Source organism: Ascoidea rubescens (assembly GCF_001661345.1).
Source record: "Ascoidea rubescens DSM 1968 unplaced genomic scaffold ASCRUscaffold_4, whole genome shotgun sequence".
NCBI lineage: Eukaryota > Fungi > Ascomycota > Saccharomycetes > Ascoideales > Ascoideaceae > Ascoidea > Ascoidea rubescens.
Window position 1 is genome coordinate 980,562 of NW_017962916.1, and position 23,973 is coordinate 1,004,534.

The 23,973-nt window shown below is 30.3% G+C and overlaps 14 protein-coding genes across 14 annotated transcripts; 9 read left to right on the forward strand and 5 right to left on the reverse strand.

Annotated features, from left to right (window-relative positions):
- Positions 1-70: 70 nt before the first annotated feature.
- MSS1 (Mss1p) lies at positions 71-1,582 on the forward strand (the record flags this gene model as incomplete). The annotated part of the gene is made up of 1 exon (XM_020190441.1): positions 71-1,582. One exon carries the CDS (start codon positions 71-73, stop codon positions 1,580-1,582), a length of 1,512 nt encoding a protein of 503 aa, XP_020048389.1.
- A 79-nt stretch (positions 1,583-1,661) lies between these two features.
- ASCRUDRAFT_33085 (uncharacterized protein) lies at positions 1,662-2,024 on the reverse strand (the record flags this gene model as incomplete). The annotated part of the gene is made up of 1 exon (XM_020190400.1): positions 1,662-2,024. One exon carries the CDS (start codon positions 2,022-2,024, stop codon positions 1,662-1,664), a length of 363 nt encoding a protein of 120 aa, XP_020048390.1.
- A 284-nt stretch (positions 2,025-2,308) lies between these two features.
- MAK3 (peptide alpha-N-acetyltransferase MAK3) lies at positions 2,309-2,881 on the forward strand (the record flags this gene model as incomplete). Its single annotated transcript, XM_020194490.1, has 1 exon — positions 2,309-2,881. The coding sequence occupies one exon, from the start codon at positions 2,309-2,311 to the stop codon at positions 2,879-2,881; it is 573 nt and encodes a 190-aa protein (XP_020048391.1).
- Positions 2,882-2,931: 50 nt separating this feature from the next.
- On the reverse strand, positions 2,932-3,902 carry POL30 (proliferating cell nuclear antigen). Its single transcript, XM_020193008.1, has one exon. It carries the CDS (start codon positions 3,828-3,830, stop codon positions 3,057-3,059), a length of 774 nt encoding a protein of 257 aa, XP_020048392.1. The 5' UTR covers positions 3,831-3,902; the 3' UTR covers positions 2,932-3,056.
- Positions 3,903-4,143: 241 nt separating this feature from the next.
- Positions 4,144-5,973, forward strand: RXT2 (Rxt2p). The gene is made up of 2 exons (XM_020193009.1): positions 4,144-4,215; positions 4,349-5,973. Exons 1-2 carry the CDS (start codon positions 4,187-4,189, stop codon positions 5,853-5,855), a joined length of 1,536 nt encoding a protein of 511 aa, XP_020048393.1. The 5' UTR covers positions 4,144-4,186; the 3' UTR covers positions 5,856-5,973.
- An 868-nt stretch (positions 5,974-6,841) lies between these two features.
- On the forward strand, positions 6,842-7,851 carry ASCRUDRAFT_69775 (uncharacterized protein; the record flags this gene model as incomplete). The annotated part of the gene is made up of 2 exons (XM_020191710.1): positions 6,842-7,787; positions 7,844-7,851. 2 exons carry the CDS (start codon positions 6,842-6,844, stop codon positions 7,849-7,851), a joined length of 954 nt encoding a protein of 317 aa, XP_020048394.1.
- A 49-nt stretch (positions 7,852-7,900) lies between these two features.
- Positions 7,901-8,518, forward strand: ASCRUDRAFT_7516 (uncharacterized protein; the record flags this gene model as incomplete). Its single annotated transcript, XM_020192951.1, has 1 exon — positions 7,901-8,518. One exon carries the CDS (start codon positions 7,901-7,903, stop codon positions 8,516-8,518), a length of 618 nt encoding a protein of 205 aa, XP_020048395.1.
- Positions 8,519-9,307: 789 nt separating this feature from the next.
- On the reverse strand, positions 9,308-9,658 carry ASCRUDRAFT_7517 (uncharacterized protein; the record flags this gene model as incomplete). The annotated part of the gene is made up of 1 exon (XM_020192954.1): positions 9,308-9,658. One exon carries the CDS (start codon positions 9,656-9,658, stop codon positions 9,308-9,310), a length of 351 nt encoding a protein of 116 aa, XP_020048396.1.
- A 2,188-nt stretch (positions 9,659-11,846) lies between these two features.
- On the reverse strand, positions 11,847-12,173 carry ASCRUDRAFT_7518 (uncharacterized protein; the record flags this gene model as incomplete). The annotated part of the gene is made up of 1 exon (XM_020192960.1): positions 11,847-12,173. One exon carries the CDS (start codon positions 12,171-12,173, stop codon positions 11,847-11,849), a length of 327 nt encoding a protein of 108 aa, XP_020048397.1.
- A 273-nt stretch (positions 12,174-12,446) lies between these two features.
- ASCRUDRAFT_21049 (uncharacterized protein) lies at positions 12,447-12,692 on the forward strand (the record flags this gene model as incomplete). Its single annotated transcript, XM_020189666.2, has 1 exon — positions 12,447-12,692. A coding segment is annotated over one exon (246 nt), but the record flags the coding sequence as incomplete, so codon positions are not given.
- A 930-nt stretch (positions 12,693-13,622) lies between these two features.
- PBY1 (putative tubulin tyrosine ligase) lies at positions 13,623-14,914 on the forward strand. The gene has a single exon (XM_020193011.1). The coding sequence runs from the start codon at positions 13,822-13,824 to the stop codon at positions 14,764-14,766; it is 945 nt and encodes a 314-aa protein (XP_020048399.1). The 5' UTR covers positions 13,623-13,821; the 3' UTR covers positions 14,767-14,914.
- A 957-nt stretch (positions 14,915-15,871) lies between these two features.
- On the reverse strand, positions 15,872-19,219 carry ATG11 (autophagy protein ATG11; the record flags this gene model as incomplete). The annotated part of the gene is made up of 2 exons (XM_020189566.1): positions 15,872-17,472; positions 18,379-19,219. Coding segments are annotated over 2 exons (2,442 nt in total), but the record flags the coding sequence as incomplete, so codon positions are not given.
- A 2,263-nt stretch (positions 19,220-21,482) lies between these two features.
- On the forward strand, positions 21,483-22,560 carry MRX8 (translation initiation/elongation factor MRX8). The gene has a single exon (XM_020193012.1). It carries the CDS (start codon positions 21,491-21,493, stop codon positions 22,427-22,429), a length of 939 nt encoding a protein of 312 aa, XP_020048401.1. The 5' UTR covers positions 21,483-21,490; the 3' UTR covers positions 22,430-22,560.
- Positions 22,561-22,914: 354 nt separating this feature from the next.
- Positions 22,915-23,229, forward strand: ASCRUDRAFT_75302 (uncharacterized protein). Its single transcript, XM_020193013.1, has one exon. The coding sequence runs from the start codon at positions 22,924-22,926 to the stop codon at positions 23,083-23,085; it is 162 nt and encodes a 53-aa protein (XP_020048402.1). The 5' UTR covers positions 22,915-22,923; the 3' UTR covers positions 23,086-23,229.
- The last annotated feature ends 744 nt before the right edge of the window (positions 23,230-23,973 follow it).

The following is a 23,973-nucleotide window of genomic DNA, read 5'->3' on the forward strand; positions in this document are numbered from 1 at the left end:
TCTAATTTAATTTTTTAGTGGAAATGATTTTTCTTAAATAACCTATCTTACCGAATTTCTTCAGGAGATAATGTTTAAAAATACTACAATAAATAGAAAAATTACTTTGTTATCTACTATATCCAAGAGGTTTTTCTCTATTCCTACAATTTTTGCTTTATCAACAAAACAGGGGAAATCTGCCATTGGAATCATAAGAATATCTGGACCCGAATCCAGTTATATTCTACAAGAATTAACATTAAATAAATACTCACTACCTAAACCAAGAGTTGCAGTGATTCAAAAAATCTATTCACCAAAGACCAAAAGCATTATAGATGAAGCAGTTGTAATATCATTTAAGGGTCCAAAATCCTTTACTGGTGAAGACTTAATCGAACTTCATTTACATGGTGGAATCTCAATAATTAATGCAGTGTTATCATCAATTAAGTCATTGAATAATAATAAGAATAAAAATATTAGATATGCAGTTAATGGTGAATTCTCTAAAAGAGCATTTATGAATGGGAAATTTGATTTAACAGAAATTGAGGGAATTCGCGATATAATTGAAGCAGAAACAGAATCTCAAAGAATTGCAGCAATGAATTCAATGAAAGGTGATAATAAGAGAGTATTCAATCAATGGAGAACAAATATTTTAAATAATATAGCAAAATTAACTGCCTTACTAGATTTTGGTGAAGATTATCTTAGCGAAGAAACAGATAAGATTTTGAATCAAGTAAATGATAATATTCAAAAAACTAAACATGAAATTGAAGAATATCTTAGAAGAGGTGAAAGATCTGAAATATTATTAAAAGGGTTCAAGCTAACCTTATTGGGACCACCAAATGTTGGCAAATCATCATTATTAAATCAGTTGGCAAATAATGAAGTTGCTATTGTTAGCGATATTGCAGGAACTACGAGAGACATTGTTAATGTGCCATTAGATATTGGGGGCTATAAAGTTGTGCTCGGCGATACAGCAGGCATAAGATCATTGAATAATACTAAAGATATAGTCGAGCATGAAGGAATTAAAAGAGCTAAATTTAACGCACTAAATAGCGATTTAACGTTATTAATATTATCAACTGACGAATTTGAGAAGGAGTTAAGAGACGAGCAAATAATCGAACAAATAAGAGAACTCAAGAACAAAGATAAAAAGATGTTAATTATACTAAATAAGATCGACTTAGTTAAAGATAAAAAAAAACTTGAAGACATAATTGAAAAAATTGCACTGAGTTTGAATATAACCAAGGAGGCATTGAATCTAATATCATGCAATAATAAGATTGGCATCGATGAGTTGATGGATGTGTTAATCAAGAACTTTAAGCAAATTTCATTAACAGAAGAGATTGAACCATTAGGGTTGTCAGAAAGATGTCAAGACATAATTAAAAATGATATCCTATTTGGAATGGATGAATTCGAGAATTTTGTTGAATTAGAAGATGTAGTATTGGCAACAGAAAGTTTGAAACAATCAGTTGAAGGAATTGGCAAAATTACAGGCACTGCAATTGGAATTGAGGAAGTTCTTGATGTTGTTTTTTCCAGTTTTTGCATTGGGAAGTGATTCTTAAGCTACCCATGTATTATAAGTACTTTAAATATTAATAGATTACAATATTTTCACGAAAGGCATTAATCAGCTATTATATAGAATTTTGTTTTCGAATTCTTCTAGATTTGACCTGTAATTCCTTTGACCATTCATCCATTTCCTTTGCGATCCGCTCCAAATGATTTACTTGGTTCTCCAATACGTTTAATTTAGTCAAAGTATTTGTCAAATCCTCGTTGATTTGGGTGATTTGTTTGCTCTCATTTAGTATAAGATCTAATTTTCTCTCCAATTTCATTAGATTTAGTGTCTTTTGGGTGTTCAACTGCTGGATCAAATTCAAGTCAATTAATGAGATATCGGTGTCATTTTCTATGATTCTTGTTATATTTGTTATGGAATCCTTTATTAATTCCTGCGAGGAGTCCTTAGTGGGCAATTTTTTTGAAGGCATTTTGATATGTGATCAGTGTCTCGTCTCTTTCATTATCTCCTGATAAAGCAAACAAATATACTGTTGGCTTGGGCTGTTGAAACTCCTTTCAGTTACAAATCAGAGATGAAAACAAAAGGTGTTCGATTCCGGGGAAATGTACCGGAAAGAGCTGCCAGAAAATCACGAGCAAAACGCCGTTTTTCAGCGAAAGCAAAAGCTGAAAGGAAATGGTGTAGTGAATGGTAACAAATAGCAGATAAAGAGGTGGTAAAGAGATAGATTTGGCTGGAAATCTGAGCAAAATGTTGGATATCAAGTATTCTCAGTTGGAATCCAAAAACAAAGAGGATTTTTTAGACATTCAAAAGTTGGTTAATGCAAATTTATCAGAACCATATTCAGTTTATGTTTATTTGTTTTTTTTGACAATATGGCCCAAATTGTGTTTTTTGGCAAAGTATTACGATGAGAAAAGTGGAAAAGAGGAATTGATTGGAGCCATTATATGTAAATTGGAGCCCCACAGAAACGCTCGAATGAGAGGGTATATTGGAATGGTTGCAGTTGAACCCAAGTACAGAGGAAATGGTATTGCTAAAAAATTAATTTTAAAATCAATTGAGAAAATGGTCCAAGAAGGAGCAGATGAGATCATGTTAGAAACCGAGGTTGTCAATAAAGCAGCTATATCTTTGTATGAAAATATGGGATTTATAAGGACTAAACGATTATATCGATATTATTTAAATCAGCATGACGCGTTTAGGTTACTATTACCAATAACAGAGAGAAGCCATGTTAGATCTGGTTACTTGAATGCTATAGGTGAAGGAAACAGTGTAAATGGCGTAGGTAATACAGATACAGTGATATAGTTTAGCATTTTAAGGTTTTGAGCATTTAAATTTCTAGATTAATAGTTTTTCGGTTTTTCAGTTTTTCAGTTTTTCAGTTTGACACATTTTCAATTTTCAATTTTTCAATTTTTTAGATATATTAAAACTATATAATGACTATGATTATTTAATGATTATTTAATGATTATTTAATTTATTCGTCCTCAAATTTGGGAGCCAAATAGAAACGCAAGTAACCACTTTGCAATTTATATTCAAATAAAGCAGGAGTCCTGTTTGATATTTTGATAACAATTTGATTTGACAATGAAGTACCTTTGACAATATCAGCTATATATTTTAAACCAAAAGTTGAATTGACAGCATTATTTAATTTGACAGTGATACTTTGTTCAGGTTTGTCTATATCAGTACGAGGTTTTAAGATAACACTGCCATTACCTGTTTCACCTTCAGCCATAAATTTAATACTGTCTTTTGTTATTAAGATTTGTAGGGATTCTGATAAAGTACTTAAATCTCTGCAAATTTTTTGAAAATCAATTGAAGGCATTTTGATGACTGAATCATAGTCCATATCGTCAATTTTCAAAAATTCATTATCAATTTCCATCAATTTTAATGAGTATTCTGAAATTCGATCACTGTTTTTATCTTCGAATACTAATGTAACACTATCGGGAGAATCTTCAGCTATTAAAGTTAGATAATCGTCGTTACCACCACAACGAATGATCTTAGCAAAGGATTTCAAATCAACACCCAAAGTGATGTTTCTGTCGCATCTGTAGTCTGAAAAGACCTCGTTACCAATCAACAAAGAAACCAACAAAACACGAGAGTCGTCGACAGCCTGGACAGTGATTCCATGTTCTGAACAAACAAAGTTACACAATTGAACCGAATCCTTTATGGACTCTACGACTTTTTTTAAGAGAGAGGCTTCTTCGAATTTACCTTCAAGCATTGTTATTTAGATTTAATATAATAAGAGGAGAATAGAATGGATAGAGTGAGAAACAGAGAACATTGAAAAAACGCCATTTGAAATCTGGCACCTGCTTTGTATTTAAGACTTTGGTTTTGATCCAGACGCGTTTTCAAAAAAAAGTCTGGTGAAAAAAGCACCTTGACGCGTTGATCAGTACACATGTAAGCACACGTGTGATTATATAATCCACACGTTATTTTTTTGCTTTTTACTTTCTTGCTTTTTGGTAGGAACGTTACTTGGTGGAGGTGATCAGTTGCAGTGGTTCTATCTTTCCACGCTTGATCCAACCATCTTCAGATATTTCAGTGCAAGAGAGCAGCACAGCAGCAATGGACCAACTAACTATGAATGCGATAAAGTATGTTTGTGGATCAATTTTGTTATTTGCTTTCTGTCTCCAGCCTGTTTTCACTTTTTAACTTCTTATCTGTTTTTACTTTCGTTTGGGATTTACAGGACTAACACATTTTTTTTTTTTTTCATATCTTCAGAACTGTTATCGCCAACAGAGATAGAGTAAAGAAAATATCATCAGAGAATAATAATTTCGATAGTTTTGACCAATTTGATAGTTTAAATAGTTTTGACAGTGATTCCAAGTATTTCAACCATGACCAAAATGACAATCAAAATATAAAGACTTTACCACATATTGAGAGTAATCGAGGTAACAAATTAATAAATGGATCCCAGTATATAAGAAGAGATTTTTTGATAAGTTATAGCAATACCCAAAATATTTTAAATGTTAATTTGGAAGACAAAGAACAAAAGCTATTGAAAAAACGAAAAATATCAGAAATTTTAAATGAAAATAATGATATCGATAATATTGCTACTACTAGTGCTACTACTAGTGCTACTGCTACTAATAATAATGACAATAACCATAACCATAACTATAACCTTAACTATAACCATAATAACTATAACCATAGTAACAATAACAATAACAATAACAATAATAATAAAAATAATTTAAATGATGGTATTAATGACAATTTCAATGATAATTTACTAAACAAAAGAAAAAAAAATTTAAATGCTCTTGATTTTAATAACAATCTCAACGATCATATAAATAGAAACAAAATTGAAAATGAAAATGAAAAAAAAAACCAAGAATTTTTAGATAAACTTGAAAATAGTGATAGCGATATTTTTTTGCCTCAAATTAATACCGAGTATTTATTAAAGCCAGTTAATAAACCTGAATCAATAGTGACATCTAAAATTTATAATAAAATTTTCAAGAGTGATACATTGCGAAAATTGGCTGAACGAACGATAAACTTAATCGAATATGAACAAAATAATGTAGTATATCTAACAAAATTGATGGATAGATTTATCGGTGCTGATCCATATAACTTCAAAGTGGACAATTTAAAATTGCCCGATTATGAATATCGGTCATTGAAATTTGATAACCTAATCAAAAATAACAATGTTGAATTTAGTGACATTTATGAAATTTTTGGAAGTAATACTAGTAATAACAATAAAATTAACAATAATAATATTGGCGATTTAGATGCTCTTATCAAATTGAATACATCATTACCCAAAAAGGTATTTGAATCTCCAGATTGCGAGGGAATCACTAATAATTTGAATCAGTTTTATCAACACCACTTGAAGAATCCAAATGGTTTGATTAAAGGCAATTCCACTCCCAGCTCTCGTACAAATTCAAATGTAAACCCTAACGTTATGAACGGAAACCCCAACGGTAGCAATCATAATAACATTGAAAATGCAATAGAGATTGATCCATTTTTTGCATTACCAGAAATAGATTTAGACCCAGATTATGGATTTGACCCCAAAGTGGCAGATGCAGTCAGAAAAAGGCTCCAGTTGGCGTTGCAAAGAAACGAGGAGTTTGTCAAAAACCTACAGAAAATCAGAATGGGAATCATCAGAGCTGAAAGGTTGAAAGATATAATATTCAACTGGTGCAAGGAAATGAATGGTGGCAACGATATAGAACAGTAGTCATCAGTAGTCTTAGTAAAGCAAGGAACCGACAATTATTCACATCGTTTTAAAGGCAGTACAATTCTTGGTTGCACGTGCACGAAAATCCCCTGTAATCTGTGAAACCAGGAATGCGGATACGGCGGATGATCAAGATTTTACTTTTTGAGTTCCGATTTTTTCCAGGCTCATGCACTTTTGAAGAATGTGTCAACGATTTTGGCCGAGGCAAACACATCACAGTCTTTGCAGAGATCAAGAATAGAGTGCATTGTGATATTGTGGCAGTATAATTAGTCGTCGTTGAGGTGATATTTACTACTAATTGTGGACAAGAAAAAGTGCCCACTTCTGCTCGATTTGAGGACAAGAAAAATACTCTTTTCCAAATCAAGCTTAATTGAAAAGTAATTGGAATACCAGCCGCGTGGTCCGTAGAATTGAATGGGAAATTGATTCGATTTGCTTCACTATAAAAGTGCCAGTGCAAAGCAATTAGCAGATTTTATATATAACTTGTTGCAGCGAATCCATGATTATATATTAAGGTAAAGAAGTATATAGAAAGAAAGAACGTAGAAGGGAACTCCAGTTCTCTATAAAAGAGGACTGAGTTACATCTCAAAGAGTCACGAGATCAAACCGACAATACATTCCAAGGAACATGTAGAGACCGAAACTAGATATCCGGCCGCTTTGCAACACCTTTAATTTAAAACATAGGAAACGAATAACAGAACGGAACATCAATAAAAAGAATAGAAATATTTTTAGTGAATAGTTGTGGCCAGCTCTTCTGATCGCTTTGCTACTGTTTTTTGTGGTGATCATATATCAGCTAATCTAAAGTTACTCAAGGTTCTTTTCAAGCGTATAATCTTGAACTGCTGCCCTGTTATTCTAAAAAGTATGAATCTCTTCTAAATAAACGAAAAGAAGATGCTAAGTTCAAAGATATTTCACAATACTTCAGAAAAAATAAAACACCGGAAAATATGATAAATATGGTTTTAATGTTTCCGCCATTAAATTTGAAAATAATATATAGTGGTAATGAGATTGATGGAAAGTCAACTCCAATTGGAAGTACCATTAGCACCAGCAGCAACAAGTTAATGAAGACGCTACCAAACTTGGTTCCATCGCTCTTTTCTGCTTCCTTAGATGATGTGTACTTTAGGCGCTTGTTGAGTGAGTTTGAAAACAGGTACAAAACCAATAGGAAAATACAAGATGATTTAAGCCTCTTGTTAATAGTTGGCCCCACTTATCTAGAAACAAGCTACAGCACTTTGCAATTGAACAGGGCAACTAAAATGGACTTTCAAATAGCTTTCCAAAAATATGTGCTTGAACCGATTTGTTCAATATTTAAGATATTGTTCAATTTGGAAATAATTACACTTGGCCGAGGGCCAATTCAAATACAGCGCAAGATTCGGAAAAAACTAATAACTTTACAGGTCATCCCAGATTTATCTATTCGTAATGGAATCCAATCAATAATTCCAGTTGAAGTTAAAAAATTCAATATTTCACCACTGATGGATGAGCTGTTTGATATGGCAGGCATCATAGTAAATCGGGATCTTAAACGGGTAAAAAATAATAATAGTAAAAAACAATCGGAATCAAACATGATTTTTCAACAGCTATTGGGTTCAATGTTTGCTGGTTATTGCTATAAAGGCATTCTCACTGATTTCATAACTACGTTGTTGATCCGATTAGATTTGGAAAAGATCAATAATATCAAAAATGAATTTGCGGATCCCCGATCAATTCTGATGACGTATAAAGTGATTGACTTTCAAAGTAGTGAACTTGCATTAAGAAATACGGTATTGGCGTTTATATATGAGGAAATTTGGGATTCAGAAAAAGAATTGAAAAAAAAGCAACAAATAATGAGGAATTTTTATAAAAAAAATTCCAGAAGTGAAACAGACTGTAAGTTGATTGTCTTGATTTCACATTTATCAAAAATATGTTTAAAATTGTTATAGTATGTTAGGCAAAAGTTTTTAAAATAACTTTGCCTTTGTTCTCCTCAACATTCAATTATGTTTGATAATATCCAAGTCGGAAGAAGATTTAACAGTCAAGTTTTCTCTGTGAAATGGCACCAGTTTACCAATGCCTTTGGCAGTCTTTCCTACTCACAAACTGAGACAATTATATTAAAGGTTTTCGATTCTTTTGAAGCAAAATCAAAGCATGGATATAATAAATTAAAATATAGCGACAGAGCCAGCTTATGTCATAATTCCTTCAAAAAGGAAATTGAAATTTATCAACAAATTAATAATTATAATAATCAATGTGGCAAGCACGAAACAATAAACATTCTCAGAATATATAAAACAGGTTGTTTGATGATTAATTCCAACCATCTTTATGAATTTTGTGGATTATGTATTGCAATGGAAGACCTAGGTACAAGCAAACCATCTACTGGAGAGGACTTTAAAAAAGGCTTTCTACAGCTATACCTTTTACATAAATTAAAGATATATCATAAAGATATTAAAACTTCAAACATGTTTATCTTTAATAATAAATTTTTTTTCATTGACTATGGTTTCTCATCTTCAACAAATACAGTCAAAGCATATGATTACGCAGAAAAAGATTTAGATGCTTTGCAGATTTGCAAAGACAAAGTTCTTTATCAACAATAATCTTATCCATGTCGTAAATTTTTTCAATAGTTAGTTGATAAAAATTTCTCGTTTTCACTGCAAATTCCTTTGAGATTCTTAGCAATACTTTTCAAGCAAATTTTTTTATAATGTCGATTCAAAGGATTTGTTATTTTTTATTGATAATCTAAATGAATAAAAACAAAGATTAATTTTTCTATGCTGGATTCAATATAGACTCATGGCATTGCACATTTTTTATACAATCAATTTGGGTAATTTTATGTAAACGGGTCATTATAAAAATCATTAAAAATTATCATCTTTTTCATAATTCCATCTATTTTCTATATCATTTAAAATAAGTTTGGTTCTCCGGAGGATATTTATCACATCAGTTAAAATACAATATATCAACCATTTTCAAAATGTTGACTACTAAGATAGTTTACCTGCCTATCCCTTCTAATATCATCATTGATGAGTTGCCAATCTCAGTTCCGACTGGAGAATTATTTGAATTAAAAAACAGAACAATTTTGAATCAATCATAGTTATATTGCTTACTCTTTACAGTTCAAAGCACCTGGGGATTCTTATTCTCTTACATTGGTTGGCATTCAATTTTTTTTGATCAAAAATAAATATCAGATTGATTGTTTTCACAACGTTTGTCATCATAAAATTTATCCTGAATCTCAATAGAAGGTAAATTAACTAAAATATAATAACACCACCAGACTTAAAGCTAAATTTCATAAATTTTTTTGGTTTCAAAAGATGGACTTTCAGGACTGTTATATCTTTTAAACCATAGATGCAGGCATCCTAACCTACTGGGGCCTCATTTACAACTTTTCTTCTTCCAATTCCGATTCCAACATGAGGTAAAAAGTTTCTAATATTGAAATTTCCATTGTTATGCTTGTTATTGTTTTTGTTATTATTAATGTATTTGCTACTGAAATCTGTTTGATTATGATTATGATTATGATTATGATTATGATTATTATTATTGTTATTATTGTTATCGTTGTTGTTATTATTATTATTATTGTTATTGTTGTTGTTGGTGATGTGTGTATTGGAGTCAGTGTTGGACAACAGAAGAGTGAGAGAACGAGATCTTTTAGATGAGATTAAATGAACCATTTCATTTGGAGGTTCTTCCATTTGCATTTTAAAAGTTTATTAGTGATTCAAATAAAGAAAATGAATTAATTGGTTAATTAGCTACTAGTAGTGATAAATTGATAGTAATAAAGAATGCATTTAGTGAGTAAGAAATATTTGAAAATAGATTCCAGTTTTAAATTTGAAAATTTGAAACACATGTAGAAATAAAAAATAAATATAAATGGAATATAATAATGCTATCAGAAATACTATTATAAGTAAGATCGGACAATGCAATATAATAAAAGATAAGAACAAATATTAGAGATGAGTAGAGAACAAATCAGGAGCCTTAGAGTTGATCATAGACCTTTGCTTTAATATATTATATCAGTGAAATAGAATTGGGGCACTAGAGACACTTCAGGAGTTGATGGAAGTGGATAGGTACTTTTTATTGAACAGATTGGAAAAATTGGTTCATGAGATAAACTTATTGTTGGAGTCAATAGATTTTGAGGTGAAAAAGTTCGAAAACTATTAACTGAGAAGTATGTAATTGGAATATTTCAAGTGGAAATATATTGCCTGCTAAAAAAGGTAGGAGTCATACAGTGTTGTCCATGAAATAAAATTGGTGTTACTATAATTGAAAGTGCAATCTGCCAAGAAGTCGTATGCTTTTTCACTCACAAAAACAAATCCTCAACATCAGTCCTATTTCTTCTACTAATGTTACTGTCTAATCCAGACACTGATATAATTCATTCAAGTTTCCAATTTGTTTGGAATTTTACTAAACTCCTGGAATGAAGGTTTGTTTGGAACTGTTTCAAATATTGTTATTTGTCTAAAAAGAATGTTACTGTTATTCAACTTTTTGTATAGGGAAATACATTCAGGGGCTGTATATTTTCACGTTGAAGGAATTTCATATCTACTTTTTAAATTCTTCTGAAGAACACAATTATCAATGTAAAAGACCCCAAATCTTCCCTCTATATTTTTAGTGGGATTAATTCTAGCTGATGAGTCAAAAATATGTTTACCAGGCTCTGCATTAGCATAATAAGAGAAGGGGTTATTATGCGCTATCTTGATATTATTGGTTACTTTCTTTTTTGGTAATTAAATTTAAGTTTGGTTGGTCTTTTTGAAAAAGCTGTGAACCATCTTTTCACTTTGTCTGTAAGCTGGGTTTTGTGTCAAGCTGTATTTTACTCTTTCCATACTATTTATGTCATACTATTCAAAGACATTTTATTATTCAGGTTGTTAAAATATCAGATTGAACAGGAGAATGTAGAGCTGAAGAATAGTAAACCAAATAATCAATTTTATTTTTTCAGACACACGCATATATATAGTAATTCAAGCTGATATGAATAAGGAATTCTCTAGTGATGATCGGTGCATTAGCATGCATGGGTTTCTAAGGTTGTACCCTCCTCATTTGGAGTTCAGTTTTCTAGACTGGATCAAAAATCTAAAGGGATTTGTATCTCTAAAACAATATATCTCAATAGTAATTCAATATCCAATATTCAATATCTAATTGCTTCAAAGGTTTCTGAAAGTAGAAAATATCAATTTATCTTATAACTGGATTGCCAATATAAATGGATGTTTCAATCATTTCATAAGTCTAAAGACATTACTTCTAAAAAAATGGTATTTCAACAATTGCAGAATTTCGCACCCAATTGCCCAATTTAACAACAATCAACTTGTCAAAAAACAAAATTGAAAAAATTGAAGGTTTTATATTTATCAAATAATAAAATCAAAACAATTAAAAATTTGGAAAATATGAACAATTTAACTTATCTCAATCTATCCTAAAATAATATTGTAAAAATTGTAAGCATTGAAAATTTAGTTCATTTGAAAATATTTGATTTATCCAGTAACTAAATCAAAGAAATGAGTATTGCAGACAATGAAATATTTAGATAATTTGAAGTCGTAAAACCTATCATCCAATTGTATTAAAAAATCACACATTATTGAGCAATTATTCAATTGTTCATATATAAATCTAAGATATAATAAAATAAAAAGAATTTGGAATAATTTAACCTATTCTCAAATCAATACTGTATTAAGTAGAACTTTGAAGATCTCCAACAATTTGATAACCTAAAAGAGATTTTTGTAGAAGGAAATTCATGGGAGTCAGGTACAATCTTTATAAGTTGAAAAAAGAATTTCCCAGCTTAAAAATCACTTTCCTTGATGGGGAATATAGATATTAATTATGGTTGTAAAAAGGTAAAAGTAGAATGCAAACTATTTGCCAATCAAAATTCAATTGTTTACCAAATCGACATTCAACTTGTTTGCACAATCCATCTGATTCTTGAGAAATCTTTGATAGAGCTTTACCACCCACAAACGCTGGATTAATAGGAGCAGAGCGTTTATTTTCCAAGTTAAAGTGGTTTTTATTTAGTTTAGATAAAATTGATTCATCTTGAGTGTTATTTGAATAGATTAAGCTCAAGCAGTGATTGAACTTTTTTAATTCACATTGTTTAATAAATTCAATAAATTCGTTTTTCGTGAAATCAGATGTCATTTTTGGAGCATATATCGTATTATAATATCGTTTTATGGTGGGAGACAGGAGAGATCTTCAATGAATACCACACAGGACCAAATAAATTGATTAAAGATATAGGAAACAAGAGGAGTGAAATGCCTGTAAATATATCAGTTTTCGATTCTGATTGCTAAGAAATTAATTGGTTGGTTTGAGCAGATGAGCCCTGAGAGGTAACATGAATATTAATCTTGTAGAGCTATTTTCTGATTTAGCAACACGTCAACTTTATTAAAGTGAGGCAGTTTAGCGAGTATATCAAATGTTAAGATTCCCCTGGACATCATTCAATACATCGATGTGAGTAGAAACACTAACATTTATACAAGAGAATTTGTTGAATCCACAAGAAAAATAAATCAATATTTGAGAGGTAAAATGAGCGCCATGAAACTCTTTAGAAATACTTTAAGTGATAAAATAATATCAGAGTTTCCAGAATTGACTGATACAGTCAATGGGGTTGTTGGAGGAACATCTGCAAATACTAATTAATTACAAGAATAATTAGTAAACTAACTGTGCTTTTTTTGTTTTGTTCTGAAGCAAGTCAATGCAAATTAATTTCCATTTTCATCAATCATATCAATTATGTCATATAATAGACCCTCAACTACTTTACCCTCATATTTCTCGTGAAATCCTCTAATTGATTTAGAATTATATAGCAATTTCACCAAAAACAGTTATGGATTTAATTGATGTTCCATTTTCTTTGAGACATATTCGTGATTCAGAGGAAAGTTCGTTCCATGCCCCTGGTACAAAACCACAGTCATGGATCCGACGTCTTTTGAGCTGCCGAAAAAGGCTTTGTGATGAGAATAAAGGGCTGTGAGAGCCAATGATTGTAATGAACAACCATAGCAAGAAGCTGTAGTGCTGATGGTTCTGCTGCAGTATTCTCGGAGAACAGGTCAGGATAGAAAGAGAAATGTTGTTGAAAAGCCCAGCCGATAATCGCTGAGCAACGTCTAAAAGCTATCTTGCAGAATAGGTTAAAATTTTCACTTCTTATCTCTTTCCACCTATCAAGTTGATACCTTTATCAATAGCTCGATGGACTCTCAAACTGGAAGGATGTTTCGAAAATATCCAACCTAATCTTGGGACTTGTTTATCTCATGGACTCTCTTGATTATTTGCTGTGCAATTACCGATAGATTTTCCAACAAAAACATCTTCTCCATTTATCTTCTCATCCTCAATTATATTATTTTTGTTTTTTGATCAAATATTTCGACTTTTTTTTTTCTATGTTTCACGTTTCTTATAATATCACCCATTTTGCTTCAATAGTCTATTTTTAACCAATAAAACTTATCTAATTTGAACCCAAAAAACCCCATGCTTTCCTCATGTTTCCAAATTCGAGCGATGGTTTCAACTTTATTTTTTTTAGGATTTTATGTTTATATCAAAGATCAAAGATCAAAGCCTAAAGATCGAAGACATTACAAATCTTCAAAATTGTTATTATAAAAATGATAAAAGAAATTAAAAAAAATAAAAATAAAAATAAAAATTTATTATACTAATATTGGTATAAATTATAATCAATTGGTTATTTAATTATTATTACCTTGTGCTCAATTAATTCAAATAGATTTAAATACCAAAGAAAATGCACGTTTTACTTACTAATGATGATGGTCCTCCTAACGATATCACCTCTCCATATATCAGATTTCTAGTCGATGCAGTTGATGAATACACTGATTGGGATCTAAGCATTTGCTTACCAAGTGTCCAAAAATCTTGGATCGGAAAGGCATATTTTGCTGGTAAGAATTTAACTGCTTCTTTTATTTATCCAACTAATATTAAGAACTCAAACTCTTTTAATGGACCTTTTGCTTTGCCTGATAGCTCCTTTCGAAAAACTCACAAGGAATGGGCTTTAATCGATAGCACACCAGCAGCATGTGCCGATATTGGAGTCAATTATCTTTACAAAGACAAAGGTCCTGTTGATTTGGTCATTTCGGGTCCAAACTACGGAAGAAACACAACTGCTCTATATGCATTGACCAGTGGAACCATTGGTGCTGCTTTAGAAGCTACTTTAATTGGGAAAAAATCAATAGCTGTATCATTTGCTTTCGAATCAAATGATATCGATGAACATATTATCAAGTATGCTTCCAAGATTTCGGTAAAATTAATTGAGCATCTTTATAACAGTTGGCCAAATGACAATTCAACCGAATTATACTCAATCAACATCCCATTAATTGAAACATTAAATAAAAGCGAAATAGTCTATGCTCCAATACTTGGAAATAAATGGCACTCAGTTTTCACTGCTTTTGATCAGGAACCAAGACCTGGTTTCAAAGAAGATGCAGTGATGATAAAAGATGATCCGATTGATATTATCGATGGTAGCATAGTCAATCAACTACAATTTAGATGGGATCCTGATTATAATGAAGTTCATAAAACTGTTTCAGAATCCAATGGCATAAACGATGGAATAGTTCTTGCTCAAGGAAATATAGCTGTAACACCTTTAAGAGCTAACTTTGCTGCACCTTTTTCTCAAGGTAAAATACACTTGGATATTTAATTTTATATATTTAATTTTATATATTCAGTTTTACATATTCAATTCCGAAACTTGCCTGAAATTGTTCAGAAATTCTAGATCAGTTTTTCTACAGTTTTTTTTTTTTAATTTTACTTTTATTAAAATATATATTGTTGATTAACAAAAGGCATCAATCAGAGCAGAGCAAGCAGCCCATAAAATAGGCCAGATTTTGGGCCACTCTATCCTAAAAAATTCAATAATCCCAAGTTCGATATAGAAAGTCGTCAACAACACTCATGCCATAAAGCACTAATTCAAAATGGAATCATTGACTGTTCAATAGAACCTCGCATATAAACCATCAGTGTATAAACCACCAAGATACAAATAATCTGAATATATAATTACCAAAAGATAATATTCAATCACAAAAGCAAACAACAATAGCCCAATATTAGGTCTATTTTATGGGCTGCTTGCTCTGCTCTGATTGATGCCTTTTGTTAATCAACAATATATATTTTAATAAAAGTAAAATCAATTATTTTTCCTATTTGTTTCCTATTTGTTTCCTATTTGTTTCCCATTTATTTCCTATTTTTTATTTTTTTTTATTTTTTTTTTCTCTAGAATATTGGAAAACTTGGTATCCATAATCTTTACCAGTAGTACTTTTCTGGAACATGTTCGACCCAAGAGAAGGATCTTTAGTTGGAGGATCACCATCTCTGTTTTTGTGCAGAGTTCATAGTAATGTGAGCTCTACCTTTATATTTTGCTTGAAAAAATCTATTATCAATGTGTTCTGGCTTCATCCAAAATCAAAAAACCTGAATGGTAAAATAATTTTATTAAATACAATAAAAATCAGATATATTTCTCAATTAAATACAAAAACGCAAATAAAAAAAAGGGATAGTAACATCTCAATTACAGACCTTGAGCCAAAAAAACAACTTATTTTTGGATCATTTAATCGTTTAGTGAGACAAAATTAGAGACAAATAATTAATTAGAGCCAAAATATCTACAACTGTTAGAAACCAATGTCGTTTTTACAAATGTCGCACTTGTGATTGTTAAAAATGCCAAACCTATTTAATGAAGCTCGTTTTATATTTCCTCAAAGATTCTTAAGATCCTCTTCCTGGGCCTCAACAAGGTACCATATAATTCCTTGACTTAATGAAAATGGATTTTCAGTGGGATTCTTATGATTTTCACTCGTAACTGCATGTTCTGTAATACTGACTATTCTAACCAACACCCAGTCTCGCCCTAAAAGAACCTTGGGATCTTCTTCTTTTAAAAAATAATGTGGGCAACCAATATTGAATGCTGTCCAAAAGTGTCCACTTACAATTCTATTATAAGAATTTTCAATTCCACTAATATCATAACTAGAATTTGAAATGTTTGACTCTGCAACACTATCATTTACATCTCTTGTTGGCAAAAATAAAACCAAGTCATCTGGCTGAAAGCTTTTGATGGAAACTTTGCTTCTGAAACTCAGCATCAATGTATTGAAATTTTCTTTTTGGCTTCTTGATTCTTTTTGCAACTTCTTAGCTAGATGTTCAACATCTAAAAATCTTTTTGAAATAGATGCAGTTATAAGCTCACTATCTACATTAATTGAAGATAGAAACTGCAAATAACCTGACTCAAATTCGGAATTATTGTAATTTTCGAGTAAAAAACTGGCTTTGTTTTCGATTTTGGTGATACTAATGGCCTGCGAGTCAACACTAGCATGAATGTTTTCTGTATTTTGATAATGTACATCAAAATTTATTGGCGAGTCAATTGCTGATTGAATAGATTCATTAGCAGCCATTACTTTATCTGATGATAATGATGCAGAAGCTTCACCTTGAGTTTGAGGCTTTGTCCATTCCAAAGCTTTTTCCGCTTCACCAACTAAAATGGAATTAACATTGTTAACATCGTCGTCTTTTTGATTTTTAATTTTGTTTCTCAATCCTTTTACCCTCACAATTTTAACATACTGATTTGAACCAGCAAAATTTCCGTTTATAAAACTTTTCAAGTTATTCATGCTACTTTTGGTTAATAGTAATCCCATAGACTCTAAGCTTATACAGAAAACAGAAAAATTTTTGAATAAAAGATGACTTAAGTTCTTCAATTTAACAATAAAATTATCGGATAATTCCAGTAGTTGCAAAGTGACATTAATTAATTGCGAATTCTTTGCCGCTAAATCTTTGTTTAGTTTTTCTAAAACATCTTCAATATCCTCAAGATTCTCAATTTTTAATTGCAAATTTGAAAGTTCGTTTTCCAACTCATTTCTTTCTTTTGTGACCTCCACTTCTTTCGATGCCATATTCGCTAATAAATCTTGCTTCATAGAATTGATTTCATCATAACTTTCTTTTATATTTTTGAAAGCAGATTTTTGTTTGTTTATTTCTTTATGTAATTCGTTAATCTCAGAAGATTTAATGTCAATTTGTTTGCTCAACTCATTAATTTGGAAATTTTTGTCCTTTATTTGGTCGTTTAATAATGACATATGGGAATCTTTATCGGTTTTCTCACTTTCTATCGTCTTGATGATGATGTCTCTATTTGCTATCTCAGCTTTTATATTTTTAATAGCAAGTTCCTTATCATTCATCTCAATTTTCATTTTTTCAATTTCAATACTTTTCAAGTTATTTTCCTCTTCTAATGCGGAAAAATCTGCTTGAAAATCACTAGAATCTGTTGTCTCTCTTTCTTTTATTCCAGTCTTTTTCAAGTTTTGGATTTCATCTTCCTTTTCTTGTAAATTTTTTTGAATAAAATCGATTTGGTTTTTCAATTTTATTACACTCTGTTCTGAACTTGATAAAAGACTTTTTGTATTTTCATGGTTAATTTTTAAATCATCGAATTGTTTGCTCAAAGTATTATAATCCTGAGACATCATTTTATAATTATTTTGAGCTTCAAGTAAACATCTCTCTTTTTTGATCAAAGCTTTTTTATTTTCTTCCAACTCTTTTTCTTTAACAAATAAACTATCTTTATTAAATAATATTTCTTTATCTTTTTCTTTTAACAATTTTGTCTTATCTTCAATTTCTGATTCAGCACTAACTAGCAATTTCCTTTTCATGTTTAGATCATTAAGGAGTTCTTTTGTTTTTTCTTTATTTTGATTTGAAGTATTAATAAAATCGTTTATTTTTTTGTCTCTGGCTTTTGAGAGATCATCAAGCTTTGATATTTCTATTTGTTTTTGCTTTAACTGATCACTAGTCTCCTTAAATTTTACTTCCAAAGATTTGTTTTTGATATCTAGGTCATTGATTAGAGCATCTTTAGATTTAATTTGGTTTTCAAATGTGCTATTTTTCTCTCGTTGAATTTTTTCAATTTGAGTTCTAAGTAGAAATATTTCATTTTCATATGATTCAGTTTTATGTTTTAGTTCTTTATTTTCAATAAATAATCTGTTATTTTCAATTTTCAAATCATTAAATTTTTGATCATTTGAAGATATTAGAGGCTTATCAAAGTTATCTTGTGTATGATTTTTATCTTTAGAAGAGTTATTTGAAACTAAAAGTTTTGAATTTGTCAATTGAAAATCAGTTTTACCTAATTTGAGAAATGCTGCTGCACTCTCAACACTTTCTAAAGAAGATTTTCTTCTTTGATGCGAGTTTGAGGTAATCTTTGAGGTATCAATCGTGGTTATGGTGCTTATTTTATTTAAGGATACAGTAGAGTTTGATCTTTGATTTTGCAAACTCAAACGTCTTTGTAATTGCAATATTGCCGGGTTATTAAAATCGGTAAATATTGAAGAACTATTAAGTTGATTACTTGAATTATTATTAGTTTTGTTTAAAGTTTTCAAGCTTGTAGATGAATTTGATTTTATATTTGGAAATAATATTGGCCATTGGTTTAAATTTTTATACTTATGTTGATGAAGTAAGCTTTCAAGTTTTTTAATTCTTGATTCATAACCTTGAATGACCTGATTATCAATAGAATTTTGATCTTTTGAGATATTCATATTTAAATATGGGTTAAATTTTGAATTTAAGTTTACTTTTTGATTTTCTAAATTATTTAAATTTTTTAGTAATAAATCTATTGATTCATTTGAGATTTGAATATTTTTCAAATTCTCTATATAATTTAGGATATCATTTTTTGAAATATTTAAATTTATTTGTTTTATTGTGTTATCCTTATTTGTTGTTATTTCGATAGAGGATAGATTATTCATTAAAAAGATTGATTCCAAATTTAGGATTTTTAAAATAAGACCATAATTTTTGACCCAAATATTTCTGTAATTTAATTCTTTTTCCTCTATTGAGGCAAAATTTTCAGCAGTCTTTGTAGCTATTAATCTAATTTCATTATCCCATTGAATTCTTCTTAAATTTTCTATTAGGAAAAAGCCATATAATAAGGGCAAATCTATAACTGTTGATAAATTTGATTCATTATTTTGTAGGATTTCCAATTTTTTAATTTGGGGTTTTATAAAATCTTTTAAATTTAATAGAGAAGAATTTAAATTAAAAATTTTATAAAATAAATTTTTAAAATTTTTTTGAAAGAATTTTTTAATATTTAATAAACTCAATTGAGAATTATAGAGATTTAAAGATAAATTTGAGATTTCTGGTATGATTGAATTTTTTTGGAAATTTAAAGAATTTATAAGAGAATTTAATTGATCAATTGATAATTTATTATTCTTTGAGGATAGAAGATTGAAATTTGGTAAATTATTTAATATTTTTGAAGAATCATTTTTAAGGTAGTTTAGTTTAAATTTTAGATTTTTAAGAAGATTTGATAAATTAATAGTTAGGTTAATCAAATTTGATAATAAATTATTAAAATTGATTGATATATTATTTAATAGAGATAGATCAGATAGGATTAATTCGATATTTGAGTTTAAGGTTGAGAAGTTTAAATTTAGGGAATGAATTAAATTTTTTGATATGATTGAAGAGTTCTTTAAAGAGGATACATTTAGTAGGGAGGATAAATTTTCTTTGTTATCATTAAAGAGATGAATCTTTTTAAGGATATCGTTGAAATAAGGTAGCCAAGAGTTATTTAGAGTAATTTTGTTAAAATTTTTAATTAAATCATAGGAATAATTAAATTTTGTATTAAAATCATTAAATGAGGTTGAGAAATATTTCAATAGAATATTTAGAGAGTTGAAGATAGTTTTAAGTTGATTCTGTAGAATGAATAGATTCTTTTCAATTATGATTGTGTCGGATAGTATAGCAGCAGCCCAACCTAGATTTGAGGATAGGATACTTATTAGTTGACGATGGTTTGAGGTTTGAGAGTCTATAATAAAATTTGATAGTGGGGAGTCCATTGGTTTAATTATATTTATGCTGTCTAAATCGTCTAGATTGTCTAGATTATCCAAGTTGTTTAAGTTGTTTAGGTTCTTTGAATTATTTGAAATTTCCAAATTTTCCAAATTGTCAAAAGTTATACTTTGTAGAAAAGATATATCGTCTTTTGAGTTTTCAAGGGGATGTTTTTTGATGGGATTTGATATTTGGTTTGTGTTTTCATCTTTTATTATTTTGCTAGAATCATAGGGGTTATCGTTATCATTATTGTTATTGTTATTGTTATCATCATCATCATCATCATTATCATTATCATTATCATTATCATTATCATTATCATTATTATCATTATCATTATTATCATTAACATTATCATTATTATCATTATTATCATTATTATCATTAACATTATCATTAGGATTTGTGTTTTGATTATTTATGACATTAATATCATCTACATCTAATAATTTTTTTATATTTTTAATTGAGATTTTATTAAATAAATAAATTTCATTTGATATCAACCAATTTGAATCTTTTATTTTTAGTGAGTTAAAGGATAATAAAAAAATGTTATTGAAGGGGATGTTGAATTGATTTGATAAGTAATTTTTAAAATCAGCAAAATTTTGAAAAAAATAAGGGTTAATTGAGTGTGAATTACCAGTTAGAGAGTCATAAATTTTAATTTCAGGGGATGATTGAAGTTGAGATTGGAGTTGAAGTTGGGGTTGAAGTTGGGGTTGAGGTTGAGGTTGAAGTTGGGTTGGAGATTTATTCATTGTTTTTAATAGTGACAATTTTAATACAGTAATAATAAAGCAGGATAAATTAGAGTTTTAAGAAGGAGATAAGAAATTCAAGAAATTGAATTAAAAATCGGAAATACTATTAGTGGTGATGGAAAAGTGAAAGAGATAAAGAAATACTTGGTGGGTGGGTATATAACTGGGGATCTTTCAATAATTTGATATTTCAATAACAATAGAGAGAAATAAAGGGTATTATTTAATTGTCAGTGAGCCCACAGAACGTTTGATAAGGCGAAATTCCAAATCAGTGCAAGTGTTGGGTGAGCACAGAAACTATGATGGGTGAGATGAGAAAGAAGATGGAAGCCCAAGTAAACAGCAGCCAGACAGCAAACAACAACCAATAAATAACTGAAGAACTGAAGAGATGAAGAGGTAAACAGAAGTGAGACGAGAAAGATAAAAGAGGACTATACTCTATTTATATCGGTTCTTCAGCTTGGTCCACAGAGCCCTAGGGCTGTACAAAGAGACCGTCTGGATGGGTCTTCTCCCAGCGGCTAAAAGCAACAAGAGAAACGAGCAAGAAGAAAAGAAAAGAACAGAACAGGAGAGAACAACTAAAGAGAAGAAGAGACCACCATGCTTGCGTTCTCCAGAAGAACCGCCTCTCGTTGCTTTACCTCTTGTGCTGCTTCTGCTTCTCCGGCCCCACACACAGCGCACGCCAAACAGCACCTGCCTGGGCTCCAGTTGACGGCTGACCTACTCAACCAACAATACAAGCAGCAGTTGCAGTTTCTTCTTGACAGCAAGAAGAGCGAGTCTGCCACCAATGTCTTCTTCAACAAGACCAAGATCACCCTTGAGTGGAGTGTGGTTGACTACCGCAAGATTCCCGGCGAGGCCCATGCTGATGAGCCCGATGGCTCTCGTCCAGACCCAGGTTTAGAGTTGCAGAGCACCAACAGCTTGTCGGTGAAGCAGCGAGTGAATCTCTTGCCAGAGGTGCTCTTCATGGGCAAGTACAACTCGGGCAAGTCCACGTTGCTCAACGCCCTAATAACACCCTCACAGAACAAAAAACTCGACGAGATCTGCTATGTGTCCAAAACAGCTGGCTTCACCAAAACTCTCCGATGCTTCAATTTGAACAAGAAATTCAAGATCATTGACAGTCCTGGCTACGGAACAAAGGCTCTTCCCTCCCAGGGCCAATTGATTCTCAAGTACATTCAAAACAGGTCCCAGCTACGAAAAGTGCTACTCTTGGTCAGCACCCCGATAGGCATCAAGAACGACGACTTGTCGATCATCGACATCCTCTACGAGAACAACATCTACTTCGACATTATATTTACCAAGATCGACAAAGTCTCCCATATGAGTCAGATCCAGGCCACTGTCGACACCCTCAACAGCTTTTTGGCTGACAACGAGTACCACATCAAGCCCCATCTTTATTTCTGCTGTGCTCTGTCGCGCAAAAAAGACGTTCCTCGCCAGGGCATCGCCGACCTTCGCTACAACCTCTTGCAGTCGTGCGAGGTTCCTCTCTTCGCCCCCAAGAAGCGCTCGTAGCCCACGTGTACATACCCTGTGCTTCCTGCACATATGCATTAGTCATCTGCTATACCATTCCAGGTTACACACTTATATTTCCTGTGTTATTTCTATTTACAATAGTGTCAAGCATGGTCTGTTCCAGTTATATATATTAATCACGTGCTTAAACTCGATTATGTGTTTAGCGGCGGCTATTTCTTCTTTTTGTGATTCTTCACCAACTTTTCGCCATCTCTTTTTGGATCAACACTAACTGGATATCATCAGCTAAATTCAACTGAATACAATTAAAGGCAATTAAAGGCAATTAAAGTCAATTATGCAAAACTCGGTTTATGGAGAAGAGTTGGTGATTGATTTGCTGGCTTTGGACAGTATCAAGACAAAATATCAGACCTTGGACCAATTGATTTTAACTCTACTTCAAAATGGCTTTTGTGTATTGAAAAATTTCAATCTCTTATCGTTGGATATCCAAAATGACCTGACATCAACTGAAGCTTTATTAAATGACTTTCTTCAAAAAGATAACATTGATTACTTTTTCAACTATTATCGAAATCAAAATCATACAATTCAAAGTTCTTTTAATGGTTTTTATGAATCTGAAAATCAATTTTTCCAACATCAACAACATTATCAAAATTATCAGGAATTCAATTGGAATGTAAACAAAAAGGATTTGTCTAATCTAGAAAAATCAAAAAGCTTAAAACTTGACTCAATTTTTAATACTGATGAAATTTATAGAAATTTATTTTCCAACTCTTCCTTTCTCAATACTATCGACACAAATGATCAATCAATAATTAATTTAAACTTATTGTATCAAAGGTTTCTTAACCTATCAAATCACTTAATTTGCTTAATATTTGATTATTTAAATATAGATATATCCAATTTTCATCTACTATTTAATAACAGTTCTAATAAAAATTCTACCAACAATAACTCTAATAATGAATCTTATAATGAATTATCAGTTATCAAATTATTAAATTCTCATGAATTTAATCTTGACATTGAAAATAATGATAATCATTATATAAATCAATTAATAAAATCTTCAATTTCTTCAAACAATACTACAATTACAGCTGATAATAATAATAATAACAATAATAATAATAATAATAATAATAATAATAATAATAATAATAATAATAATAATAATAATAATAATAATAATAATAATAATAATAATNATAATAACAATAATAATAATAATAATAATAATAATAATAATAATAATAATAATAATAATAATAATAATAATAATAATAATAATAATAATAATAATGAATTATTATCCAAAAAAATTTATGAATCAATTCTATCAAATTATAAATCACTTCAAAAATTTAATAATTTATCCTTTTTGTCTTTTTTTTACATCAACGATTTAAATTCAATCAATTTATCCTCTTTTACAAATTCATCATCTTATAATTTTAATTTACTCACCTCTTCAAATAATTCAAATAATTCAAATAATTCAAATCATTCAAATGGCTATTTATTACTATCCATTGGCAAATTATTTGAATTCATTTCAAATG

What these genes read in the sequence shown, in the direction of transcription:
- MRX8 (XM_020193012.1), top strand. Translation starts at nt 21,491, where the DNA reads ATGCTTGCGTTCTCCAGAAGAACCGCCTCTCGTTGCTTTACCTCTTGT.
- POL30 (XM_020193008.1), bottom strand. Translation starts at nt 3,830, where the DNA reads ATGCTTGAAGGTAAATTCGAAGAAGCCTCTCTCTTAAAAAAAGTCGTA.
- ASCRUDRAFT_75302 (XM_020193013.1), top strand. Translation starts at nt 22,924, where the DNA reads ATGACTTTCTTCAAAAAGATAACATTGATTACTTTTTCAACTATTATC.
- RXT2 (XM_020193009.1), top strand. Translation starts at nt 4,187, where the DNA reads ATGGACCAACTAACTATGAATGCGATAAA. An exon ending in CTAACTATGAATGCGATAAA is followed by an intron (nt 4,216 to 4,348) that starts GTATGTTTGTGG and finishes TCATATCTTCAG; the next exon opens with AACTGTTATCGCCAACAGAG.
- PBY1 (XM_020193011.1), top strand. Translation starts at nt 13,822, where the DNA reads ATGCACGTTTTACTTACTAATGATGATGGTCCTCCTAACGATATCACC.